At 35.0% G+C, this 19,352-nt stretch overlaps 1 protein-coding gene across 2 annotated transcripts in view; it reads left to right on the top strand.

Moving 5' to 3' along the window:
* LOC118186462 (uncharacterized) overlaps positions 1-19,352 on the top strand; it is a 147,522-nt gene that overhangs the window by 99,136 nt on the left and 29,034 nt on the right. For both annotated transcript variants that reach the window (XM_035356564.2, XM_035356563.2), the window contains exons 30-32: positions 6,395-6,487; positions 9,379-9,438; positions 9,532-9,635. In XM_035356564.2, the coding sequence (XP_035212455.1) occupies positions 6,395-6,487; positions 9,379-9,438; positions 9,532-9,635 (257 nt within the window). The remainder of the gene's footprint in view (positions 1-6,394; positions 6,488-9,378; positions 9,439-9,531; positions 9,636-19,352) is intronic.

The following is a 19,352-nucleotide window of genomic DNA, read 5'->3' as shown; positions in this document are numbered from 1 at the left end:
CGATTCGGAAACTGTAAATTTTCCTATTCAAGTTTGTTTCATCATGCCTGCAAATACATTCTTTAAAATAAAAAGCGAAGCATCAAGAAGGAGTTATACAAATGAGACAAAATTGCATATGCTCATACTTTACGACAAAATATGCCAATGATTAACTTCCCCAACGGCTTATTAACTGTCTATGAATAGACAGTAACTGACTAGCTGGATCTTCAGCGCATTGAAACGAAGCATCCGGGTGATATATAAAACAGAAAACATTCCATCACTAAGGCATAACTCCCATTCGAACGTGGTTCCGTTGACGTGGACTTCACCGTGGCCTTCGAGATAACATGGCCTGGTTAGCTGCGAGTGACGTCACGAAAGGCATTCGATCCTTCCGTGACTTTCTTTGCTTCAGATTTGAATGCGAGCGTTTCGTTCGATGTTTAGAGTGTTTTGTTTTTAATAATGCATAATGATTAAATTTCCAGAGACTTGACGGGAAAACGTATATAAAAGGTCGTATATTAATTTGCAGTTAAGATTAATAACTTAATAAATATTATTTTTTAAGAAATATTCACGAAATTTTCTATGCCATGTTTTAGGTTATCTTGTGCATTTTTTTACACTGTATTGTAATAATTTGTTAGGATACACTCAAAAAAAGAAAGTTTTGAAATAAGGAAATAAAAAGGCTGTTATTTATTAACATAAAAATGTCTTTACAGTTGGAGAAGGAGAGGAATGAAAAGATTTAGAAATATAAATAATTCACTAACAAAAGTAAATATAATTTAGCAAATTAAAAGACATAAAAAATTATTTTTCCTTGAAACTATAAATATTTCAGGGCTTCCAAACACTATGCAAATACATTTTTAATTCATTTAAATTACTATCTAATAAAATGAAAAGCAGTTCAAAAGCCACAGAAAAAATTTAAACCTCAAAACTTTGTAAATTAAATAAATTACAATTTTCCTGCAACATTACAGAAAACGAATAATTTTCACATATTTATATGTTATCTATAGCAATAATTATAATAATATTTACGTCATTTAATAATATTTACATTATTACTTATATGTAGATACATAATAAATAATATATTTGCAAATAAAAGCCATCCATAAAATGTTCCACAAAAGCGTAAAATCAATAAATTTGCCAACGAAAATCTCAAAACAACTATACATAGAACAAACCATCATTTCTGTCTAATTAGCAAATACTGTGCAAGTTGTACTAGTATACTGAAGCAATAATTAATTGCAATTGATAATTTATTTTGAAAATTATGAAGTATCTAATCTCGAAGGCCACGACTTCACCTACGATCCGCAGACGGATTTACGAACAGTAATGAGCAGATATCGCCATTTGGCAGAGGACGTGCAATTGAACTAAAAGGAGCGGTGGAGAATCTTAGAAAAGCTCCAATAAACTTGAATGGTGCCTGGAATTGTGTTCATTCTTTTAAAAGAGGAGACGAAAACCATGCCAGAAACTGAACAAATATGCAACAGAAGAAGCTGTCAATCTTAACAGGCAATTAGATTTGGAATTTGAGAGCTATGGTGACAGCGAGTTGTTGGATTCGCATTGCCAACAGTTTATAGATTAATGAGCTTTTAGAGAAGTGTAAGCATATCGCTGCTTGAAGAAGATATTACTCCAAACCTAGATTCACAAAAAATCATAATAACAATCGCAAACTTGAGCAGGTTTGGTTTGGTTTGATTACGGCAAAGCACACTAAGGCTATCTGCCTAAGGGCAGAGATGTCTTTATGGAGGATTTTCTAAGGGAAAGTGGCTCGCATACACGTAACACATGGGGAAAACTACAAACTTGAGCAGGAGTGCTCTGCTCAGTGGAAACAGAATTGCAAATTTTACATTTACAACATAAGCTGTAATGAGGAACACATTCTAGCTACAAGGTAAGGAATAAAAAATTATTAGCTCGTTATCAAAAACTTTTATGCAATAAAAAGAATCGTTGAGTCGTCAAATGAATTTGTTAAATTTCACGACGCCATCGGTATCAAAATAACTCCATTTTATGTATCATATACAAAACTATATTCTTTATTACATGCATTTCTTCTGAACAAAGCACTTATGTTTAAAAAAGTACACAGTATATTTTTAAACGTTAGTTTTAATGAACTGAAACTCTCATGTATTTACATGCAAAGTTGGACGGCAACTTACGTATTTTTCGTCTGTCCCATCTACCGTTTAACTTCGAAGTATTACTGTATTCTTTTCTAACTATTTAAGAAACTGCGGTATTAGAATTGGACTTTTTTTTTTTTTTAATCCGCCCAACTGAAATATTGCGCTCAATACATTTTTAATACTACGTACACTGCTAGCTTTTAAAACTGCTACACCATGAAGGTGGCATACAACAAACGTCAAATTTGCGCCAAAGATACTATATGTTAGGATATGCAAATGGTTAGCATTTCAGAACATTCGCAAAAAGCAAGTATAAGTAACGCCATTTACACGGTTTATAAATGGGAAGATTATACTGCGCGTTTCTCATTTGGTCGCATTTTACAGTTGTAAATTTGTGTAAAAATCGTGTTTGTGACTCGTATAAGAAAGAGAAGCTGCTGACAGCGCGTGTCAGAATTCGATCACGGCAAGAACGGGGCTTATCGGTAGTGTGGTTTATTGTTTCGGGACATTGCTGTTTGCGTTGGTCGGGATCTCGTGGCTGTCAGGCTGTAGCCGAGGGCTCCAGGATAGCCATACTGAACGCAATGCTGCATCGAAACGGCCCCGGGCAACTAACGCCCGAAAAGGCAGATAGGGTTGGTTACCTCTCGGCCTTGCGGTAGGTAGGTAGGTGACAGAAGACCGGAACGCCTCGTGGCTACTAGAGAGGGAAAAGGTAGTTTACAGCTACGTCACATGTGTAGGATGACAAGTGTTCGCACGAACACTACGATTATAGCACCATGGACTGTCATCACACCGAACATTGTCGCGAATTTTCTTGATGCTGCAGCAGAGACATGTAAAACGAACCATGGCAATGGACAAAGAATTGGCACCACGTCGTCTTTTCAGGCAAATCTCGTGTATCTGCGTACAACGTCATGATTGACTTACCTGTGTGCTACCCATGGGGTTATATATACTGTCTTAGTATTACATCTAACAGTCGCAACTCCAGGGGTATAAAATATATGGACCTGGTTCTACTATCCGAAAGTGAAGCTCTGTGTTGTCCCGAAGTGTAGCGGCTTCACCCATCCGAGTGGGGGTGTAACGACCGACCCCTCTTCCTTTCTTCTCTTTGTGTTCTGCACGGTTTGTTGAGCTCTGCGAGATTTCAATTCCTGCCTAAAATGTAGTGGATCAAATGGGTGAGTCGAGTAGCACCTAGATTTGTTGTGACGGAATACACAGGTCTATCATAAATTATCCGTATGTAGAGGCATCGAGGAACGAAGAAAACGAATGTTGTCAGCTTGCATTCGTCTTCATCATAGAGATAAAACTTATGCTGTGGTGATATGGGATACCTTGGTATACATTTCAGTCGCCTCTTGTTCGCATATCCAGCAATGTAGAAAGCCACCGATATATTTCTGATGTGTTAAGCCTTGTGGTTGTGCCTTATTTTCAAGGCTTGCGTAGCGCCATCTTTCAGTAAGATGCGTGGCAGCATGTTGCTTGTGCTGTCCTGAACCTTATTCGATACAGAGAAGATTTGACTATTGCCCTGGTCCGGAAGTTCTCTAGATCTCTCAACCTTTCAGAACATCTGGTAATAGGTTCCAGAGAGACTCAAGGATCAAGGAAGTGCAATTTACGGAGTTCATAGGCAATTACGCCTTTACCTCTACATCTTCAAAGGAAATTATATCATCAAAAAGAGGAGAGTGTCAAATAGGGTAAAAATTTTGAAAAGCCGAATGACTTGGAATAAGTGCCTTCACACTGAGTCAAAAAAAGGCAAAAAACTCAGAAGGTCTTAATTTTGCGCCGAAAAAGGGCCAGAATAATTTAGATAGGGGCAGCCATAAAAAATTTTGATTAGAAAAATAAAAGGTGAAGTTTCCTTGAACCTTGATAATCATGTTTTGCATACGTCAGAGATGAAGAACACGCAGGGGAATTTTCCGATGCGCGTTCTTCAAGGGTGGGAGGGAGGGGGGAACCTGTTTACAGGTCGAAAAAGCAGTTCTGCCAGTGATCAGCTGGGAAGGAGAAGTTTCGTTTTTGACCGCTATTCAGTGCGGCATTTAAAGGCCTAAAATGACGTTGTTAAACGCCTGAGAAAGTTCCTTGTTAAAGGAAGAAAAAAGCAGTATTTAAGAATCTTTTTCATTTTAAATCAAATCAAAAGTTAGAAAATATATTAAATCAGTCCTTTTTGACTGTGATGTTTCTTATTAAAGAAACGTTAAAGGGGGTTCCTCGAGTTAATGCTGTGTGCATTAAAGAACTTTAGAGGCGGGGGGGGGGTTTGTAGATTGATTTGTAGAGCAAGATTTTGTTATCCATTGACAGGTCGCTATTAATAGCTAAAAGGGGGCGTAGGGCGGTTTTGGCAGCTGTTGCACCCGCTATGATTTTGCGAATGTGAGGCTACAAGTTAATTTTGAATCTAGTGAAACACCTAGATATTTGTAAGAAGAGACCCAGGAAATGGGTTCACCGAAGAGCATTAAATTAGGTAAACTTGGGATATTTCTTCGGATGAACATAGAGGCAGCACATTTTGCGACATCAATTTTGATTTTATACAGACCGAGCCAGAGTTCTAAGGTCGAAAGGTAACTCTGCAATTGGGAGATTACCTGGAGGGTGTTGGAATGTTGTGAAATGATGGCTGTATCGTCTGCGTATAACGCAAGATCGATATTTGGGGCCTTAGGAATATCATTTACATAAAGGTTAAAGATTGAAGGTCCAAGGAGGCTACCTTGAGCTATGCCAGCATAGATTGGGCGGGGAGAGGAGAATTCGTGGTTAACTCGCACGCGGAAACTGCGTCCGGTCAAGTACGAGTTAATAATTTTAATGAGATGAGCCGGAAAACCAAGCCGCATGAACTTCTAAATAATCCCGTCATGCCAAGTCCTGTCAAAGGCTTTGGTAACGTCTAAATAGACAATACCAGTTTTCTCTCGCTTACGAAAGCCTTTATGAATGAATTCCACTACACGGAGTAACTGGTGTACTGTGGAGTGTTTAGGTCGGAAGCCGAATTGTTCCGGGATGAATAAATTTTGATCCCGACAGAATTCATTCAGGCGATTAAGTAAGACAAATTCATAGATCTTTGAGAGAGAGGATAACAGACTTGTGGGTCTGTAATTGACGGGTAAGTTTAAATTTTGTCCCTGTTTTGGAATGGGGACGACTGCTGCAATTTTCCAACAGTCAGGGAAATAGCTTCTCCTGAGCATTAAATTTATGAGTACCGTGATCCATACGGTAAACATAGGGGGGAAGTTTTTGATCATGCGATTCGAAATAGAATATATGCCAGGTGCCTTGTCAGGTTTCAATTTGTTAATGAAAACCATAACTTCAGTAGGGTCCGTTGGACGGAGTTCAGTAGTGATGGGTTGTGTTAAAAAATCTTTAACACGTGCTTGTATGCGCCCCTGTGTAACCGGGCGGTTACAGTAGGAGTCGTGATTTGGTGTGAATTGAGTTGCAAGGCTGTCAGCTATGACATCAGCCTTTTCTGAGTCAGTAGTGAGTAGGCCATCTGTGTGCCATTGGCCGTTTGAAGGGGCGGAATGAGTGTTTTATGTTTGCATAATCGGGCGGCTGCGCGCCAAATCGATTTGTCTGCAGTCGTTAGGGACTCAATGTATGTTTTCCACGCCGCTTGTTTTAATAAGCGGGTTTCGGTCCTTATCTCGTTCTGTATCTTGCGAAACTGGGCACGGATATTTGGATCTCGTGACCTTTGCCAAATTCTTCGCAAGTAGTTCTGCAGAGAGACTGGGATGCCACCACTTGCCACCCATTAGAAAGGATAAACTCTGGCATAGAGTAAGCAACATGGAATGAAACACACGTATCTGTCATTTAGCGCAGTTCGATATGATTCCCAGGCGGATTACAGCCATTGTTGCTATCAGACGTATCAGCTCCGTGACTGAATTCTGCCCTCTGCTACTCTAAAGCAGCTGCAAATTTAATCATGTTTTCTTCCCATTATACTGCACATATAAAATAAATAAGAGTCTACTATTTGCTTTCTTTCCTGGTGTCATGTCTTCCTCCTAATATACTGTATATATAAAATAAATAAGATTCTGCTATTTGCTTTCCTTCCTGGTACAGCAATTTCAGTGGCCAGCAGTTTAGTTCATAGCATAGAAATAATATTAAAATACGCATTTTTCTCTGACTCTTAGACTGCTTATAATGTACTGAAGAATGATAAAGGACCAGCAGGCAAATTATTCAAAGCCTTTTTATCCAAACATGGCCACAGATGTGTGAAAGAGGTATTTACATTTTTTAATATCGTTTTTATCTGTGTGTCTATGAATAAATCTATCAGATTTTAACTAACATCATTAAATACATAATTTGTGGAAGTGTATTTTTGTGTTTTTAGCTTGTACTGCCTGCATTGAAAACTCAGTTATAAGTAATGTAGATAGATAATGTGATCATATCATACAGAAATAATTTTAATTATTTTAATTTATGATTATTCTGTATACAGGTTGGTTTTTAGTATTATCGGAACTTCAGAATCCTACTAGTAAACCGTAATCGAATTCACAGAGTAACTTAATTGATGGTTATAAAAACTGAAGTCTTTAACATTTTTATTCACTTTAGAAATTATAGAAATTATTGACTTGTTAGCTACTTGTGACTCATGTTTATCTTGTAATTCAATCCTGGCCATGATCATTCCATCAATGCTTGTAATCCCTGCAAACTAATTGGGAAATGTGTTGCTTCACTTTCACTATGTTTTCGACAAATACAAGACAAAAATTTGTTCTTAACATTGGCCTTATGTCATATGGATCTACCTGCCCACTCACAATTTGGGCTATAATTGGTAGCTCTAAGGCCTCACTCGTTTCTCAGAAAACATCTGACTGAAATTAAAGCTACTGTTTGAAAAATACTCGGAACAAGAGCCCTGCAGTTTGATCTGCAAGAAGTGTTGGTCATAGTCTCATGTAATTGCTAAACGATTATAAAGAAATTAAAACAATCTACTATATGACAATAAACTCAGGAGGCCAGACTTGGTGGGAGGAGCATGAATGGAACAAAATTGCAGAATAAGCACTTGCAGTGACACTAAGAATAGATATAAATAGAGAAAACTTGTAAGGCTTGGGGAAAAATTTCAACATTTTTCTTTTCACTTCTTTAATTATATTACTAGTCCTTTGTATTACAGAATAAAGGTACACTAAAAGTTTTGAGACGATCATGGCTTCTGAACCATTTCGGAAACGTTATTCCAATACCATAACACGCTGTGTAATTTTTTTATATATGAAGCATGTAGCAAGTACTAGTTGTGAGCTCACATAAATATAATAAGTGAATTCTATGGCTAAAGTGGTTTACAATGACACTGTTCAAAGTAATATAGAATTTCATTTCATATAAGGATATTCAAAAACCGGATGAATCTGTCTGACATAATTGTTTCGTATAAGTACGAGCAATGATGGCGCTGGTTTTAAATAATACTAACGAAGCTAGGCCGCACAAAATATTTAATTATTTACATAATGTACAACATTATAAGTTAAGTGCTGTATTAGCACAGATAAAGTGGGATGAGCTAACGTACCACAGGTCCTCTGCGTACTGCTTCAGCTACTAACTGAACTAAATTTGTTTCCTCTCACAAGAAGACTCTACATTAAACCGAACAGTCCGGCCCCCACTGAAACGAGTTTAAATTATTCTATATAAATTTACAATTAAATTTACATGTACCATATGAAATACACACTGAGATACAATTTAACACAAATTATTACGATAAAATTCAATAGCGTATAATAATAACAATGTCACACATAAAAATATTAACCTTGTACTAAAATGAATAATGTCCATCCATAATATGAAAATTTTACATTTTATTGTTGTCGTATAGGGGTAAAATACTTAATTTTGTGGCAGGCGTTTTAAAAAGACCCTTTAGAGTGCGTAACTTATCTTAACTCTTTTATTTAATCCGGGTAACACTTCTTCAGTTTGACCTAAAACTTGGTAGCAAATAGGCAAGTTGTGTTCCTTCACGAGCACTATAGTTCCGGATTTACAGTTATCTTTTTCAAACTACCATTTCGTTCGCTCATGAAGTTGCGGTAAATAATCCCGTTACTTACCTTACCAAATATTTTGACCTAGGGTTAAAGAATTGAAATTCCTTGCGTTGGAAGACAGGAGTGAAATTGGAGATTCCAAGACGACACAGCATTAGCGCTAAGTATGCAAATGTGAAGCATGCAGTGAAAAATCTTCGATATTATCCCGTTGATCGAGAACTAGTGAAAATCTGGAAAGTGTGCATAAATGCTAAAATATTCTAACCTCTTTTACGGATGGCCTGCAGATAATGCAGAATTTGTGCATCTGTTCATTAAGTATTCAAGGCAACAATATTATTAAATTCAATTTTAAACATATTCCACTCTTCATACCTTCCGTTAAACCGAGAAAGTAGAATTTCAGGTAACTTTATTTTACAACTATTGTTTGTGTAAAGTAACTCCGTTCGAAGGCTATCTACTGCCAACTGATATTTTTTCTAAGGACTTGAGCTCCATGTGCTGGAATTATCCGCTATAACAGTATCTATTCTAGTTAACTGCGGTCTGAGTGATCCCTTCTTTTGATTTAATGCAACTATAGTAGCCATTATACTATTGTAATACTATTGTAAACTTATTAGTTAACAAAAACAAAATTAACTCTGCGAGCGGTCCAATTTATGTTTGGTATAAGTGCGAGCAACGATGGCACTGGTTCGAAATAATGCTAACTAAGCTGAGTCACACAAAATTTTTAATTATTTACATAATGTACTGCATTACAAGTTAAGTGCTCTATTAGCACAGACAAGGTGGGACAAGCGAACGTATGAAACGTCAGCTGCGTACTGCTTCAAATACTAAACTAAATTTGACTCTTCTCACGAGAGGGCCCTGAACCTGTAGGACGCCGAAAAATAATATTAAAGAAGTTTTATTCGATTTGCTTTTTCGGTTTAAATAAGGCCAGTGGCTGTTGATGCTTCTAAATGTACTTAATTTTGAATTCCTCCTATAGTTTTTTCCTAATAATAAAAAACTATGTAGTGGGAAATCATGAAGTAAAAATTCATTAAATATTTTTCCATCCTCAGTTTGATTTATATTCTGAATCCTGGGGCATGAATCCCGAAAGTTTGATACCTACACTTCAGGTAAATATTAAGAAGTATTAAGTCTGTTATATAAAATACTTTTTTATTTACTTATCATCATTTACAATGTCACTTTTTGTTCATGTTTTCCAGAATTTGGTAAATTCTCCAAATATTTTAAACATTCAAGAGAAGAAAGAAATTTCTGTTCATGATGCTATTGCTAAACTCAAATTACCGCTCTCAAATACACATAAGTAAGTATCAATACATGTCAATGCAAATGAAATTTATATGTGCTCGGGCTCAATTCAGCTCTTAATTTCTCAAACATTTTATTCTTTATGTGAAGAAGATTCACTGAATTTTAAAGATGCTAGTGTATATTTTAACCATCCACGAAGGCATCTATTTATAGCTCTTGCGTGCTTTGTAAAAATCAAATAAACCAAAACCAAGTAATATTTCGACCAACCTCGTTCTTTAAGAGCAGTTCTAAATCAAAATTTTCCAGCACAAGCGATGATAACTTTCAGCTTTTTTAGACTTAAAAACTAGTGCTTCTACTTTAAACAAGTACTCCTTCTTTTATTTTGACTGAAATAATTATTTATTTATAATAACGATAAAACTTGCAGCAAAATTCCACTTAAGGAACTTCACTTATGCGAAATACTGCATAATTGATGTAGTGGGTTAGCTGGTGGTTGGCTATTAGATTCAAAGAGCATAATTATAAAGGTTATAATGCGGCAGATAGATGGCAAGAATTTTCAATTTATAATACGTATATATATAGAAAAACCGTACTAAAATATGTTCAGGGTAACAACAAGGAGGTTAATAAACAGAATGATTAAAACATGAACGATTAATAGAAAAATACAATAATGCTACACAACACATTTTTAAATATCTAGAGCATCTAAACAACTGTAAAACTAATCAAATTAAATGATAAAATCAAATATGAAAACAAGTTAACATTCACCACTATCAAACAGTGAAGAGGTACGTCATAGGTATTAAAATATTTTTAATGAATTTCCCTAAAATACGCGCACTCTATTAAAAATATGACGAGCTGATAAAAAAGCATTAAACTTTGAACAAGTAGATTTACTCTCAGCTTTCAGAAGGTAATTATATGTAGTTCGACAGCGACCAATTCTAAGACCAGTTAAAAGGACCTTCTGTTTCCGGCTTCTGGTTGTGCCCAGTATTCCACCAGAGGTTTTACACATTTAAGCTTGCTACTGATCTCAACATTCCATAGTAGCAGTCATTTTCTTAGAACCTACTGTTGGATGATACCTTGGATAACTCTAAACGGAAAAAGCTGACTACACATATCAACGGCGGACTTAGCAGGCAGCTCGTTTTCCTTTATTCCCACAATGTCCAGGCACTCATCAGTACAACATCTGATAGCCACGCTCCCATAAGTTAAATTTAGCTTTAGAACTTCCACAATTACAGAGTTGTGAGTGTCAGATAATGTTTCCAAAGCTTCCAGCGTAGTATACGAGTCAATATAAATTATGAACCTTTTCGACACACATTTGATATGTGTGAAAAAGCATAATACAAAATTGTTAACTCCGAAGTCAGTACTGAGCAAGCCTCATGCAATATGACTTCCAGTCACGACCGATGATGCGACATGACCGGCTTGCTTCTTGACAGGCTGTTAGACTGAACAATGTAGAGTACTGGCGAAACCCTCCCCAAGATTTCTTTTGCAGTTTTTGACTCTCTTGCCACTTGAGTTTTTGTCTTGCTTTCCCCAAAGCGGATTGTGGCCGTTGAATCACCTTCAAATATGAACGGAACAGGCAGCTTCTCAATGAAATTTTCTAAATCCTGCTGCAATATGTACATTGATAAATCGAACATTCCGAAATGAGCATTCTTATATTAACTTGATCAGCAAAAGCTTGGAGGAAAGTTGAAAGAAGAAGAATAGTTCAACCAGGATAGAAGATCTACATCACCGCTGACATGCTCAACATTGGCTGTTTATCGTTTCTGAAAAAATTTACTTCCGAAAGTTTAGCTGTAGTTCAGTCGTAACTTCGGAGATATTTTCACTAAGCTTGTAGAGACATTAGGAGTTTTTCGAAGCTAAAAAGTTGAAAAACAAGGAATCGCCTTTGCCGGGAATCGAACCACGTACCTCTAGAATACCGGCCAGAACCACTACACCACGAAGGCACGCTAGGAAGGTGGGAGAAATACTTTATATACTTCCCCTTTTAAAGAGCGACTGGTGTTTTTATGGGACCCAATCGCCAATCCTGGGTGTGGAGAATTCTCATCCAACACCCTTTTAGTTCGGGCGCCACTGTAGCGACATTAGAAATTTTTCGAAGCCAGAGAGATGAAAAATAAGCAACCGCCTTCGCCGGGAATCGAGCCACGGACTTCTGGAATGCTGGTCCAGCATGCAGAACCACTACACACGAAGGCACGCTAGGATGGTGGGAGAAATACCTTATAAGCTATTTACGAGATACTTTCATCCTATTGTTCAGGTTTTAGTAAAGTTTCTTGAGCTGCAGACCAGATAGAATCACGTGAACTGACTGGGTCTTTTATATGAAGAACATTTTTTTCTTGAAACAATGATAATTCCAAGAGATAATGATAACCATTATGAATCTTATTTCGTCTGCGTTGTATTTTCTTCAGACGGGAAAAGAGATGTGTCGAAACTTCCAGTATGTCCTCTATAGCCATCTCGGAATCTATGCCATCAGAGCTCAGATTTTCACCAGAGCGTTTTTTGTTGTTGTTTTAATTTGTTTTGTACTGTTTTTGTATTTTTTATTTCTTTTGTGTCTTTTGATTGATTTTTTTTTGTCTGTGTTTTTGGAAATGACCATAATTTTTGTTGTCTCTACAGAAGAAACCTTTTGCTATATACTAATATCTATTTGAGTGGCTATTGATTCAGTGCATTTAACTTGGCATATAGTGTATTTTGTTAGGGCTGAACACTTGATATTATTCTTCTAGCTTCTGGATAAGAAATGTTTTGCCTCACTTTGGTGAAGTGAACTTGCTTCTCAGATTTTCACTTAAGGCAGAATCTAGAAACTTTTGTGTGGTCACCTTACAGTTAGTACACAGTGACTCAGCAATGCAGTTTTCACTCTCATAACCCATTACCCACATGTAGGGCTTCCATGACAGGATATAAAAAATGGAATGACAAAAATGCACTAGTATAATCGCACTGAGTTTGGAATATAGGATCTTACAGAACGCCATAAATAACCAGCCTTTGAATTCTTCGACAAATCAGGCGTGATAAAGAGCCGGATGGCGTGCATTGTATCAATCAGCTGATGCTGATTGATACAAAGCATGCTTTTTTATGCATCTTGCTTATTCTGGCAGCACAGACATTTTGATGTGAGAGTTCAGGCATGAAATCTTCTTCCAAAATAGAAAGGTCTATCTTCTGAAATCACTCTACAGCAGTAATTAGTGCCTTTTAAGCTGAAAGAGAAAATTCCACAGTCCCAAATTTGGTGAAACGAAGAAAGAATATAGATTGAGTACATGAAATAGTTTCAATTACAAGGTCCCCGTAACGCAGTCGCTGTATGTTTTTTAGTTCTTTGTCTGCCTGAAGAACGCCTCCTGCAAATGCATTGTGCCCACCGTAAAGTTTGGCGGAGATGGAATTATGATTTGGGGGTGTTTTTCTTTGTATGGACTGAGACTTTGGTCAAAATTCATGCTAAACTCAATGCTGACGCCTTCTGCACTATTTTGGATGACAATGTGCTTCCTACGTTCCGGCAGTTTTACTGGTTGGACCCATATTACTTTCACGACGACTTCGCGAGCTATCATGTTGCGAGGTCCACCATGGATTAGTATGGAGTTAACCGAATTAATTGGCCTGCCCAAAGCCCAGACCTGAACGCTATCGAGAATCTCTAGGATGAGTTGGATCGCTGAATTGAGGGCTGCAACAACCGTCCAATAACAGTGAGGGAACTGATATTACAAATAAAGCATTTTATGCAAAACACAAATTAGTAAATTATACATAAATGATTGAATTATGAAATTTTTATTCAGGAAATGATTACATTCTTTTGAGTATCTATTCATAACTTTCATCCAGACATTTTTCTTGAAAGTTAATAAATCATGAAAAATAGAAATATTGAACAGTTCAATTAAAACATTTAGCGCATCTCAAATGATTCTTTTTCATTCTATTTGTCAGTTATCTATCACTTATATAGGTTAAAATGAAGAATTATATAGGTTAAAATGAAGAATCTACTTATTGAATGAAAAAATGATTATCTGAAATGGCTTTGTATCTTTTTATTCTGTTTTAAAGACGGAACAATGCCATCCAGAAAATAAATCTAAATATTGCAATTTAGGTATTTAATATAAAACTCCTTTTGTACTTAATAATAGTTAAATACTCATTATCAATGTTATAGCGCCTATCCATCTGTGGGAAGGATAACACTGTACTCACTGTTTTATGCTTTCAAGTAACTGCAAAATTTTCTTGTGTAATATTATGTAAAATCTATAATTTCCACTTTAGTTTGTGGGACAGTAATAAAATAGGACTAACTAACTGAAATCCTAGTGTCCCCTACAGTTACGCCAAGTCTCTTCTATAACAAGAAAGTACCATGTTCAGTGAACTCCGTCGTGTAAACTACCTTAGACCACTTCTAAAAGTGATCAGTATATTAAGAAACATGGCTACCGAATGTCATTTTTCTAAGGCGATCACTTATACAGAAGGTTAAATTCGTTTGCAACTGTAGATTGTGGCTTTAGATAAGATCCACTGCATTTAGAAAATGTAACTAAAGTAACAAATTACAGAAGACAAAAAAATTTACAGAAGTAATTGAAGAGCTAATAAAAAAGCTCAAATTAGTGTTTTTTCATGCACATGAATTTGCCACAGAACATACGAAATGTGTAAATAGCTGCCATTATTAGCAAATGGGATAAAACATCAAACTCATAGTATTTTGCTATTGAAATTCGAAATTTTGTGAATTTAATGAACATTTTACCCAAAATTTAAAAAACATTCCAGTAGCCTTATTAAAAACATTACAAAATGAGGTTTAAAAAGAAATAATAATATCTCTTCCTGCCCTTTAACAAGATAGAGGTTATTAAAAGAATACTTGTTACTTGAAATGCTGTCGGTCTCAAATAGCATAAAGAAATTGCAGCACAGAACTTGTTAAATGAAGATTGTTACAATATTATTTAACTGTTTTTTAATTTGCGGTTTTGCTTGAAAGGTATAATCGTGACACAAAATTCGAAAAAGCGCACAAAAGCAAGAAATTCTCCAATTTTTGCCGTATCGACCCATGGCAAAAGCTTTGAAACAATCCAAAATGCAATGCGAATAAAAGCAATATAATCCCTGATGCCCTGTTTCTGTGTCGAAGTAGAATAATAAATACCCTTATTAATGATGTCCAGTAAATTATATAATCATTATAGCATATACGAATGCATTTGAGATAGGCGATTTGAGTTTTAATTTCTTGAAATATCGACGTGTGTTGATTTATAAAGCATATCAAAATAACCTAAGAATTGTAAAGAAATAGTTTAAACACTAAATAGTTGAATACTTAAATATAAAATTTAACATTTTATATGGTAAATAAAGCAAACATTTCAATTTTCATGCTTCAAAAAGTCAATTAAAAAACCTTTTATTCTTTAAATGCAAAATTAGCAGAAATATGTGTCACTAGTATTCTTATGGCGTCAACTGTAAATTTGTATAAAGTGCTGCTTTGTCCAATACAGAAGCATTACTTGCTAAAACGAGCAATTTTAATTTTGCAGTTGGCCCCTAAATTTGGTAGAAAAATTGTAAATAGCACTAAGAGTCACTGAAACGTAACTTAGAGCAATAATTTCCTGCTCGAATATGTCCAGACTTTTCATATGAAAAAGTAAGGGTTATTCTGAATTTAATTTATTGAAATACAGTTGGTGTTTTGCTAATTAGAATTTTTGCTCTATAAAAACAATATAAAATTTAATTTTCATGTTAACTGATATACGCCTCCCACAAAGCTGAAAACGTTTTCATAGAATTCTTTGCATTATTCTGAGAAATTCTGCATTGCAAATATGTATTTATGATGAATATTTAAAGGATTAAAGCTTACAATGAGCTCTTATGGTCCCACTGTATCTGGGAGAATAGGTATCTGGGTCCACTGTATCTGGGAGACAAGAAATGTAATTAAAAGTACCTGGTCAAATGTTTAATTCGGTTACAGCTAAAACTAAAGGCAATTAAATTTTTTAAGAAGTTTCCCAAGTAGCACAGCAACGTCGTAACGATGTTGCAAACTCGTCGCGGATGTCGTTGCAAAAACATTGCAATATGTCGTCTTTAAGACACCCAGATGTCTGCGAACATCCACTGTTTTGCAACCGTTGCAAAGACGTCTTTATTACGTCTTTGTAAATGAGGTTTTTGTCGCATAGACGTCGTTATTGCGTCTTTCGCAGGTGATATTTTGGTTGTGAAACCATTGTATCACGACGTTTTAAAGACGCCTAAATGTTCGCAAAATTCCACCTTTTTGCAACAGTTGTGAAAATGTCGTTATGTGTTACATATTGATTTATGCAGAAAAAAAAAAGCTTAATAATATATATATATATATTTCTTCTTTTTTAAATTTTTGTATTCCTTGTATTTTTCTAAAGTTTAAATATTTTATCATTTCCTGAAAACCAGAAGATAATACATTTTTTTTCTCTTTAGACTAAATATACATAATTAATAATAGCCTTAATTATTTTCAGTACTTTAAACTATATTTTTTAAATAACTTAAATTCTAAGTTACCATTATTTAAGATTTCATCATTTTTTTCCTTTAGTGAGAGTAATTATGAAAATGGCTATTATAAATAAGTATAGTATATAACAATAATAGTAGGTTAATAACATTAATATATAACATTAATAGTAGGTTTTAAGTAAATAAAACTCAATAATAAACTCAATAAAAGTAAAGATATATATGTGGGTAAAAAAAGAGCATTTCTGATAACAGCATTATCACATTTATTTCTGTTAAATCTCAGAGACATTGAAAATTGGCCCTGTCATGATAAATTAGGAAGCGGTTCTCAACGTAACATAATTAGTAATTTATCTGAACACAAGTATAAATAAATTTATTCGCGTTTCACAGTAAAAAATATAACCATTAACTTTTATGTCTCCAAGATATGCTAATGAAAGACAGTATAAAGTAGTTAATAAATGAGATCAAAAATATATCTAAATCTAATAACTTCCCATATTCATATCTAAAATGAAATAATAACCTAACAAACAACATACATGACAACACTATTTAAGAAAAAACATGAACTAGTAGTGTTTGAAAGTATAAATAGCAGAAGGAAGGTAACAGAACTAAAATTTCCAATTAATAAAAAAATATTTGTCTTTTTTAAATAGTAAGCAATTAAAAGTGCAATAATTATGGACTGCTGTATTTACTACTAATGCTGATGATTCTTAACACCATTTCTTTCGATCATATGTTAATGTATTTACTTATTTTAGTTTCTACATTTTAGAATAGTGGTAGATTACGATGATTATTTCATGCACTTTTTATAATCAATAACTTTCCTTTTTGTTACTGTACAGAAATAATTGAAATAATATAGTATACGATAGTAAGCTAAGTACGTTAAAGTAAGTTCTTCGTTAAATAGTACACGATGAAACATTTTGTTTCTATTTATTATGAATTTCTTTGTTATCACAAGCACATAAAAAGTAAGCGAAAAAAATAGAATATACTTAAATTTAATAAAAAATAGAACCTGATTTCCAACATTCATTTATTGAAATAATCTAAGAAACATACATAACGTCAATATTTAAAAAAACGCGAATTACACAGTTTTGGGAAGAACAGATGACAAACAAAAAGTAATAAAACTGTAATTTGCAATCAATAAAAAAATATTTAGTATTTTTAATATTACACAATTAAATGTCACATAATCATAGATTACAATATTTCATAGAAATGCTAATGTTTAACACTAGTTTTTCGATCATGTATTTCATACACTGTTTAAAATCATTAACCTTTTCTGCATATTGTACAAAAGACAATATACTATAGAATGTGCATTATTATTAATTTTAATAACTAATTAATTGCTTACATTATACATATATTTAATTCATCTTCAGCAATCATATTAAGTACTGGTACCAGTCCAATAATTTCTTTGTATTTTGAAAATAATGAACATACCATAACAGTTTGAATTGTTGTTGCTTCTGTATTGATTGCATTTTCAGCAAAACCAGAAAGTGGCTTACCATTGTATGTTATTTTTGTTTTTATATGAATTAATTCTGAAAGCCAACTTTTCAATATTAACTCAATAATCGATTAATGGGAATGATATGTGATATAGCACTTAGGATGTCATAACCGAAGCACAAAGCTAGTAAGTTTATCCAAATATTGCACCGCTGGAACCACAGCGATTGGAGACAGACACTATTTCCACAGAGACATTATTTCACGAACCACAGAGACGCTATTTCACGAACACTATATTCCACAGACCACTATAGACCACAGAGACGAACTAAAAAAATATATACTAAAAAAAATCACTGTTTAAAATCATTAACCTTTATCTGCTATCGTGAATCTAATGTTTCACGAACACTAGATTCACAATAGCAAATATTCACACACAAAATAAGCACAAATTCAGCATTCTTATGATAATTTCACTCGCTGAAGGCAGTTGAAGTAAATAGATACAAAACAATGAGAAGATTCACAATGCGTTCTTTGATTGACAGTGCATTACATTTACTTTTAATATAAGCAATATTATTTAATTTTAATATAAGCAGCCATTGCTTTATTCAATTTCAAACATGAAGTAAGTCTTTTCAAACGCTTTACAGATGGCATCTTTACCCAATGACTTGAAAGAACTGTTAGAAACTGAATTAATTGCGCAATTGTTCGAATTTGGCAGCTAGCCAAAGCTCGCAAATCTCGAGATGTTCGTTTATATTAAGCATCCAGTCAATAATGTACAGGTCTACTTCTCCTTCCGCCATATCTATTGGACAGCGGTGAATTCGTCCTTACTTCAAAAATAAGAAATAGTCATATTTCAGTAGTGAAATAGTTGCTAACACGTGATTTACATTGATTTCGGAAATATGATTTTTTTAGTATATAAAATGCATAACTTAATAATTTACTTTATAGATTAGTTTCATTTTAAAATATTTTGCTATAATATTTATAAACCTATACACTGCTCGACATTGAAAATGCAACACCAAGAAGGAGTGGTCAGAAATTTATGCAAATTTCAGAGTAGACTCACGTCACTGAGTTATGCGAATGATGTGAAATGCGCAGTTCTCCGACGCACGTGAAGTAAGATATAAGGGAAAGAACGTGCAGAATGGGAAGTATTCGTGTCGTTATTTCTGCCAGACGAATTATCGAAGAAAGTTGGTTTTTGTCCCGGAGGATACGTGTAATAGGAGAGAATGCCAGGCCGCCGTCAATGAAGGCACCTCCAGCAGATAGACGATTTTACTAGGGGTATGGTGATCGGACTGAGAAGGGGGGTTGGTCCTTACGTCAAATCGCAGCTGATACCCACATGGATGCGAGCACGGTGCATCGGCTATGGCGAACATGGTTGGAACAAGGAAATGGGAGAAGAAGGAAGGTTGCAGGTGCAGCCAGAGTGATGACAGCACACGCGGTTCGACGCATCCGTCGACAAGCTGTGGCGGTCCCGCAAATCACTTGTACCGCGATTCTGCAGCATATGCAAAATACCCTGTATGTTCCCGTGTCGACCAGAACCATTTCCCGTCGTTGAACGTGGCCTGCACTCACGGCGTCC

The sequence above is a fragment of the Stegodyphus dumicola genome, chromosome 8 (assembly GCF_044657685.1).
Source record: "Stegodyphus dumicola isolate Sdum_Otavi_A_Nest chromosome 8, ASM4465768v1".
NCBI classification, from domain to species: domain Eukaryota; kingdom Metazoa; phylum Arthropoda; class Arachnida; order Araneae; family Eresidae; genus Stegodyphus; species Stegodyphus dumicola.
Note: the sequence above shows the minus strand (reverse complement) of the source record. Positions and strands in the feature narration are given on the sequence as shown.